This window comes from Oryza brachyantha, chromosome 5 (genome assembly GCF_000231095.2).
Source record: "Oryza brachyantha chromosome 5, ObraRS2, whole genome shotgun sequence".
Taxonomy (NCBI): Eukaryota; Viridiplantae; Streptophyta; class Magnoliopsida; order Poales; family Poaceae; genus Oryza; species Oryza brachyantha.
The window spans coordinates 2,353,032-2,362,561 of NC_023167.2; the positions used below are offsets into that span (position 1 = coordinate 2,353,032).

Below are 9,530 nucleotides of genomic sequence, written 5' to 3' on the forward strand. Positions count from 1 at the left end.
GTTTTAAAATAAACTTATATATATATATTTGTATATATATAATTTCTTCGCTAAACATGACGGTTTAAAAAACGTGCTAATGGAATAAAAAATGAGATATAAGCCAATTTCATAAACATCGCGGCCCGAAATCTACAGCCTTGTGTGATTTGGCCCACATCTTTTCCGCCACGAATTCAGCCCACCAACGGCCTTGAATGAACTCTGCCATGTACTCCGTATTGCCATCCAAGAATTCAGCCCATTTCTCATTTCGGCCCATTCAACTCACGTCAACAATTCAGCCTAGGTCATGGATGAATTAGGCCCAAGTAATTACCATCAATAAGATTCGGTCCACATTGAATTTGACAACCTGGAGAACTCGCCGATCAGTTAGCCCAATTAAGCCCATTGGTGAAAGCAGCCTAACCAAGTCCAGTCATCTAAATCGGCCCATGTGAAAATATTGCCAAAGCAATAGCCTTCGATGAATGAATTCGGCCCATGCATGCAACAAATCCGAGCCGTAATGGATTTGGCCCGACAAAGTCCCGTCATCGAATTCGGTCGACGAGTGAATTTGGTCCAGTAATTTTCCACCCAACAATGGAGCCCAAGACTGAATTTGGTCCATATTGTACCAATGCACCAATTCGGCCTAGTTCAGTTCCCATCATCGAAATCGGCCCACGATCGAATTTACGGACAAAATAGCCTTCAATGAACTGGTTGCACAATCGAATTCCGCCCAAGGAATTTCCTGCGACGAATTTGGCCCAGTTTGTTACAAGGGAAAATTTTGGCCCATTATTTAGATGATAAGAATTTGGCTCAGTTAGTTACAGGATAAGAATTTGGCCTATGGGTAAATTCAGCCCGACCAAGTCCACTCAGCTAATTCGGCCCACTGGAGAATTTAGCCCAAAATTTTCCCAACACCAAAATCGACCCACTGGAACATTTTGCCACAGGCTAGCCCACAATAAATTCGACTCGTTACTGGATTTGGCCCAACTCATTGGCTTCACTGAATTGGGACCCCGAGTGAATACGGCCCAGTACCAATCTTGCCCATTTAGTAGAGACCAACGATTTCGGCCCAGTTTTAATCGATCAACTAATTCAGCCCATCATTAAATTTGGGCTAATAGTTGACTTAGGCCGCGTTCGGCTCTCCCCTTTAGTTAACTTATCTCTCTCATTTTCCGCGGACACGCTTTCCGAACTGCTAAACGGTATATTTTTGCAAAAAAATTTTATAGGAAAGTTGTTTAAAAAAATCATATTAATCGATTTTATATTTTTTAATAATTAATGATTAATTATTTATGTATTAATCTATTACTACGTTTTCCACACCCCTCTAAGTTAACTTAACTGTGCTCATACGAACGCGGCGTTAGCCCAACTGTTGGGGCAGCTGATGTCACGCCGCCGCGTAGACTGGTTCCCCCGACGGCACGGCCAGACGTATGCAAATTTGCATGTGTACACCTAAAATGTGTGTGCTCGAATATGTTGAAATGCTAAATTCTTAAAACTGTAAGCTCTCGGCCTGTAACATTTCTCGATCGTCATCAACCATACGAATTACGGCCCCGTTCTTTTACAGCGGATCAATCAGGCGAATTAGCCACAAGCAAAAATGAAAAAAAATATGATTAGCGGATGATTAGTAATTAAAAAATTTAAAAATAAGTTTATTTGATTATTAAGTTAACTTCTATATATAAAATTTCTTCGCTAAACGTGACGTTTAATGGTTTAAAAACGTGCTAACGTGAGATATAAGCCAATTTCATAAGCCGGAAAGAACGGGCCCTACGAACAACAGGGCCCACTAAATAGCACCAGCCCACAAACACCACGGCCCAAAATTTCCAGCCACAGCGAACGGCCTATGTGGCTATGTGTGAATTAGGCTCACAAAAACCTCTTTCCCCTCACAAATGTACTCCGTATTTCCATCAAAGAATTTAGCCCATTGCTCGTCTAGGCCCATTCAACTCCCGTCACCAATTCAGCCTAGGCCCAACTATTATCATCAATAAGATTCGGCCCACTTTTAAATACGACCCACGTGGCGAACTGGCCCATCAATTGACTCCATTACCAAATCTGTTAGCCCAATTTTGTGAAAAATTCAGGACCAGCAGTGAATTTGGCCCAAAATTTTACAAGAACAAAGCTGGCCCCCGGTTTAAATTAGTCGAACCAATGCACGTTCATTGGACCAAACTCATATCCATTAATAAAGTTAGCCCATAAATATATTGGGCCGAACTAGTAAACAATTAAGCCCATAGGTGAAATCAGCCTAACCAAGTCTAGTCAACTAAATCTGCCCACCAGATAATTTAGCCTAAAATGTTCCCATCATCGAAATCGGCCCACGATCGAATTTACGGACACAATAGCCTTAGATGAACTGGGCGCACATTTGAATTCGGTCCACGGAATTTCCAACAACCAATTCGAGCTATCGAATCCGGTCCACGAGTGAAATTGGCCCGATTAGTTACGGAGTTAGAATTTGGCCCACAAACACCCCGCCTCAGAATCTACGGCCCAATGATGAAATTCTATTGTGGGCCCAATTCATGTCTGTTGGGCCACAGGTAGATTTTTTAATTAAGACTGCTAAATAGGCCCACAGTAGAATTTAGCCTAAATGAATGAGTTGGCCCACACAATAGCCTACAATGAATTCCAACCGTAACTAGATTTGGCCCAATTACGTGCCGCAATCGAATTCGGTCCAAGCGTAAATTTGGCCCAGCTTGTTACAATGGAAGAATTTGGCCCAGTTAGATACAAGACAAGAATTTGGCCCAGTTAGTTATAGGATAAGTATTTGGCCCATAGTTGAATTCAACCTGACCAAGTCCAGCCGACTAAATAGGCCCACTGGAGAATTTAGCCCAAAATGTTCCCAACATCAAATCGATCAACTGAAAATTTTTGCCAACAGGCTAGCCTACAATAAATTCGAGTAGTTACTGGATTTGGCCCAACTAATTTCCGTCATCGATTTGGGACCACGAGTGAATTTGGCCCAGTTACGGCCCAGTACTAATTTGGCCCATTTAGTAGTGACCAACGATTTCGGCCCACTTTTTATCGTTCAACTAATTCAGCCCATGATTAAATTTGGGCTAATAGTTGTCTTCAACAAATTAGTTTCAGCCCAGCATGGCCCATGTACGGTAATCCAGGCAGCTGATGTCACGCCGCAACAAATTTAGGCGCGGTGAATCTCGCCGGCGAGCGCCGCCGCGTGGACTGGTTCCCCGGTGAGATCAACTGCACGGGCAAACGTACTCCTCTTCTTCTCTCGCGCAGGCTAGGTTGACGTTGCTGCCGGTATGTCACGTCGGTGTCCCTCGTGGCTGAGCCCGGTGGGGGAGCGGTGGGACGCCGCCTCCTTGACCGGCGCCCTGAAGGCCGCCGGTGCCCGGCGGTCCGCGCCCCACGTCGTGCCGCTCCACGCGGTGCTACTGAAGCTCGGCCTCTCGGCGTACACTATCCTGGCCACCTCGCTTGCTCACCTAGCGCTCCGGTGCGGGCTCCTCGAGTACGCTCGGGAGCTGTTCGACGAAATGCCCCATCGGGATGTGGTCTCCTGGACGTCCCTCATCACCGGCCACGCACATCACGGTCTGTATTATGATTCTCTCGCCCTGATTCACCGTATGGTTTCATCTGGTGTTGCGCCCAATGGATACTCCATGTCCAGTGCATTGCTTGCTTGTGCCAGCATTGATCGAGGCGCTCTTGCCTATGGGATGGAAATCCATGCCAGAATTGTCAAGATGTGTTTGGATGAGTTGGTTGATGCGGTTGTGGAGAATGGGGTTCTTAACATGTACTCAAAATGTGGGAAAGTCAACTATGCAACGAGATTGTTTGGGGTGATGTTGGTGAAGGACATTGTTGCATGGAATTCGATGATGGCAGGGTGTCTCAGGAGTGGGCAGGCTGAGGAGGCTCTAGGTTTATTTGTTTCAATGGTTTCTTGTGGGGTTGGTGGAAATGACTTCTCTTATGCCATATTTGCAGATGCTTGTGGGGAGCTGGCATTGTTGATGCAAGGGATGCAGATACATGCAAAAGTAATTCGAGGTGGATTTGTGTTATATGTGGTTATCAGGAATTCCTTAGTGGATATGTACGCAAAATGTGGGTGTGTCGATTCAGCAGAGCTTGTCTTTAATGATGCAATGTCATCGGATGCTGTTCTTTGGATCACAATGATCTCAGCTTATGGCAAGTTTGGCCGTGTATACGATGCAATCTCTATGTTTGATAGGATGCCAAAATTGGGAATAAAACAAGATGGTGTTGCATATCTTGCAGTTTTATCAGCTTGTAGCCATAGTGGACTTGTCAAGGAAGGCTGGAACTACTTTAAGTTGATGTTTCATGGTCCAAACTCAGTTAAGATAGAGCCTAAGCACTATGGTTGTATGGCAGATCTCTTGTGTAGGAGTGGTTACTTAGAAGAAGCTCTTGATTTCATTAGAAATATGCCTTTTGACTCCAGTGTTGCTGCTTGGAGCGCTTTACTCAATTCATGCAGGATCCACGGTAATGCTAAATTAGGTCAACTTGCAGCATCCCGTCTGCTTCAGCTTGATCCAAATAATCACAGCAACTGGGTTGCTCTATCAAATGTACATGCATCAGAAATTAATTGGCATGATACCTTGATGATCAGAGAGAGCATGAGCAGTGAGTGTGTGAAGAAAGAGCCCGGATGTAGTTGTGTTGAACTGCATGATGGAGTTCATGTGTTTCTAATGGTTGATCAATCTCACCCTGAATTGGTTCATTTATTGCAGGCTCTTGATTCACTAAAGGAGGATATATATTGTTGATATCCGCATAATGAGGGTATGTGGATAATTTCTTAGGCATACTACTTTGAATTAGTGTAAAGTTGTCCTGCTTGGTAGGATAAATTTCTATTTTATTTTTAGAATATTTTACTCGAAAATGAATGGCATAGATGCTCACTTGATTTCTTACTCTTGACAGAGGAGGTATTGGGATGCCATCTAGATGTATGTGATCCGTATTACTTGGCATCAAATTCTCTTCTTAGTGGAGCTTAACTCGGAGTAACATGTTTCCCTCATGAAGACGACTATCAATGTGTAGTCCTTGAAAAGTACCTGCAGAAGCACACTCAGGTTTGACTATACTATTAATATATTTAATGTTAATTGAACCAATTTCTGCTCAGTAATTATTCTAAAACATTTCACTCGTGAAGAGGGAAATGTTTGCAAAGAAACTTAACAAGTAATCCTAAGAAACAATGTTACCTAAGGCCATACCCCATACATGTAGTAATGTCAATCTAGATCCCTTAAAAACAATGTTGCGATAAATTGACAAATTCTTCTATCTGTTTTTTAGATGTGCTGATATAGGACTTATTGCCCCAACCCTCCAAACTTATGCTTCTATTTGAATAACCGAGCTTATCTGATTTTAATAGGCGCCTGTTTTGCACCCCTGCTGCTGAATCTCATTATGAGCACACCAATGCAATTCATTGCAATAACATTGCTGTTGTGTTGATGTCTCATAGTATTGTAATCTGGCTCTCTCTCTCCTGAAATGAAGACATGAGAAGATTAAAAGTACATAAATTGGGTCAAAACCACATGCGAATCTTAGATATGGGTTTTCTCTTCGGACAATGATAGCTACTGAGTAATACCAATCTAGAGAGTGAAGATTGTTAGAGTACATGACAAAAATGCATGTTATAAATGAATAAATGCAAATAGCAGGTTAGACAATTCTAAATGTATTGTTTTTGACAAATAGTACCGATGTCTAAACTACCATACTTATTACAGGGTATACAAAAGAACAAAAAATATATTGGCAGCAAATTCTTTTAAGAGGTCTCATGTAATTTCTTTCTAAGAGGTACACATAACAACTAAAATTATTGTATTTTTTCTTAAAAAATCTCCAAAATTGTGAAAGGTACATATGTCTCTTATCCCAAAATTGTAAAACAGAATTCCTAATACTATAGTAGACAGTAGTAGAATATTATGGCAAAATTTTAGGGAGAAAAAAAAAAGGACGGTTAACTCCACGAAGATGTCTTGAGATCAAATTAAATCCCATGACAATTCTAGATTTTAGAGTTTGAAATGTAACAGAGATCTCACTCGTAAATTAAACACAATCGAGTTATTAGAGCAATTACCTCCATGTTTGGGAAAAACCAAGAAGTCATCATCGTCGTCAAGCCAAGGAGACAAGCTTCCAACACTCGAGCCTCTTAGTTTGGTCAAGAACAACATTGAAAGCTTGTCGGCGGCGGCCATCTGTTGGTGAGAGGTCCAAGCAGCACATGTTGCCGTAGTTAGAGAAATTTGTTCCATTTGTTTCTGTTTAATAGAGTTTATTCAACGTACACACTTTTACCTTTCAGTAGAAAGATCAAGATCCATGGCAGATATTTTAGAAAATAACCAGCACCTATACATGAATGAAGATAGTACAATACAGATAAGATGGTAGGTGCCGAATTTCGCATTCCTCACCTATAAAATGCATATACCTAGATCCAGAAATACATTGCACATTTTCAACAAACATAAGACCTTACATGACTAGAGCATCTGAAGATAGTAGTATTGGTTAGCTAGTGAATGGAAGGTATCAGGAATTTGAACACCTCTTCTACATGGCTTTATTTAGCGGCTGCATTAGGGTAATTTAAGAAATACCTTTATTTGTTGTCTCATCCATCTGTCTAGCTGATTTTTCTTTGCTGGTATGGTTATATTCCATTTTTGGTGGCCGACGAAAATTGAGGGGACGTGCACCGAAGTCGCATATCTGCAATAGAAGTAAGAAGGTGACCATAAAAGAGTTGTGTTTTCTAAAGAACAACTCACCCCACTCAGCATCAAAATTCTTCAATTGGAATATTTTTGTTTGATTTGCACACACCATACATGTTATTTTTTACTTTTGCAAACTATTATATAGAGTTGGTGAATTACACCTATCTCTTAATTGTTTTTAATACCATGAACACAATTAGCTAATTTTCAAACTTGTACTATGGATAATCACTTGTAATTGGTCACCAAAATTCCACTTATTTGTCCAAGCACATGCCTGTTGAGTGGTTTCGGGTGCTTTTTAATTACCATAGTTTATCAATGAATTAATTACTTATATTCATTGCTGCTACATATGACTTATCAGTTTGCTGTGATTTTCTTTGGTAACTTGCAGAAAATTGGTACGGTACATCTTGCTATTTTTCTAATACCGGTGGCAGCCTACGGCCTTAATCGATCATCCCACTTGCTGATGTGATTAATTAATTTGGATATGTGCTTACTGTTGGTCCATGATCCTAGGATAGGATGATAGTGTGTGATTGATTACATGTACGCACATGAATTTTCTGGTACCACTTAATCTACACGGTCCAAATAATCACACGGTCTAGAAATCTGTCCTATGCATTGCAACAAGGAATTTGTGGGCCTTTCATCTTGTTTATGGCAATCCAAGGAACACTATCTTTCGTTTGTTGGAGATTTTGCCGTCATCATCACTACGCTGAATGTATGACTATCAAAAACAAATCGGTAACCGACTCCACTTATCATTCATAGTTCTTGAATTGAATATTCAACTCATCAAAACATTACTCAATGATCCAACTCACGCATGAATTCAACAGGAGTACTCTTGTTTCACCTGTCTGTGTCCCCTTCTTGGTACATCCTATCCCTAGCTACATACATATGTAGATTTGTTTCTCACTTAATTAGCTAGCAATTAACATGGAACAAAAGAATTGAAAACCACTAAACTATAATGACACAAGCTAGCAAAATACTTTATGTGTTTGTTCTATTTTAACTAGGAGCATGTTAATTAGCAGCACTAACAGATCAACCATTGTTACACGAACATTGAACCATGTACATTTTTACCTTTTTGAGATTATGTTTCATGCAATTGAATTCTTTTGTGACAGCTCAGTTGATTAATGATGTGTGACTCTTCAACTCAGGTTATTGCCCCTCTTTGATTAATTTTGTTTGTCACAAGGAAGAAGATATATAGACCTTATCAGAATTGAATTCAGACACTACACAACCAAGCAACCAATTTAGGTCACATACGCTATGTATGATCAATGGCATCATGGTGATGCTATAACTGAACTTATATATGCATCATACCACCCACCATGTAGCCAGTGCCAAAGGTCCTCCTATGCCTCTGGGTCTCTGGGGAATGCATGTATAGATCAGATGCAAAGCTATTTCATCTTCATGAAGTTATTTCAACTATCTAGAGCAACCTATCAAAGGTACAAGCGTTCTGTAATTATCCAGTACACAAGTGCACACCTTTCATTGCAATGTTAACTTTAAAGTTTGATATAATGACAAGTTAGCTGAATATATTAATTTATTGCAGTAGAGGCGCCTTTTGTCCTTTAGGAAGAAGAGTGATGGGACCATTTTATGGTGGAAATTTAAAATAACATAGCATATTAACTGACAAAGAATAATGAAATATTAAGATGCAGATGGCAAATGTGTAGAACTTGGCATCGACACCAACAAAATGTATCCATAGAAAAACATTCCATAGGTTCGACAAAAAAAAAAACGAGCTTGTATGGCTAGAGTCTCTAAACATTTTCAGTGGCGGTGAAGAATGGAAGGTATATGGAGATGTTACGGCAAGTTGATGTTGCCTACATTTGGATGGTTTAATGAACAATATTGTATTTGGTCTCATCCATCTTGGTAGCTAAACCTTTTTGTGCTTCCACACTTAATATCCACTTGATTGGGGACATGGATTGGCAGCACAGTTGTAGATGTAGCATCAGGGATATGAAGAATATTTCTTCTGCAACCTATGTATGTGCATCACACAAGCTACCTCAATGGTTAGTTTCTTTGCAAATTATTGCACTAAATTTGTGATTTATGCTACCTTCTAAGTTTGTAAGATGCAAAGGAAGAAAGAGTTCTCTTTGTACTATTTTGGAGAGTTTGAGTTTGCCTATTTGATGATGACAACGGTTATTAGGCCATGCAGCAGATAAAATCAAATTTAAGACAGATATGAACGTGATCAGGTATGTGCCATCTAAAAACAAATCTAATTATGCGTGTGTGTAATCAAGATAAAGAAGTTATAAGATAGAATAGTCTCGACATGAGATGCAAAGGAGGAATCAACTCAAGTCCGTGTACATGGAGGTTCACGCAGGAACAAATTTAAGATTGGTGTGGGCTCTTTGTCAATGTGGAGTTTGTTAAATTTTGTGTCAAATAAGTGTATGTAGTCGGTTACATTTTAGGACATGGAGTCGTACTAGGTTTTAGGATGGTAAAAGAGTCGAACTCTATCCTAGTATCTCTATTAAATAGAGAGATGAATTTGTTTTAACCACATGGTGACAAACCAATTGTGGTACAATTGGCCAGTGATGATGTTGGTCGATGGTCATCGATACTCTAATACATTGT

At 40.2% G+C, this 9,530-nt stretch overlaps 1 protein-coding gene across 5 annotated transcripts; it reads left to right on the forward strand.

Moving 5' to 3' along the window:
- Positions 1–3,257: 3,257 nt before the first annotated feature.
- On the forward strand, positions 3,258–8,854 carry LOC107304227 (putative pentatricopeptide repeat-containing protein At1g68930). 5 transcript variants are annotated; one of them, XR_005811766.1, is made up of 6 exons: positions 3,258–3,639; positions 4,042–4,875; positions 5,020–5,174; positions 5,486–6,871; positions 7,258–8,353; positions 8,464–8,854. XR_005811766.1 is itself a non-coding variant. In XM_040523818.1 (3 exons), exons 1-3 carry the CDS (start codon positions 3,348–3,350, stop codon positions 4,829–4,831), a joined length of 972 nt encoding a protein of 323 aa, XP_040379752.1. In that variant the 5' UTR covers positions 3,258–3,347; the 3' UTR covers positions 4,832–4,875. The 5 variants fall into 5 exon arrangements, 1 of the variants encoding a protein (XP_040379752.1); XR_005811767.1 differs by having other exon boundaries at positions 5,486–6,863; XR_001550260.2 differs by having other exon boundaries at positions 6,829–6,871.
- The last annotated feature ends 676 nt before the right edge of the window (positions 8,855–9,530 follow it).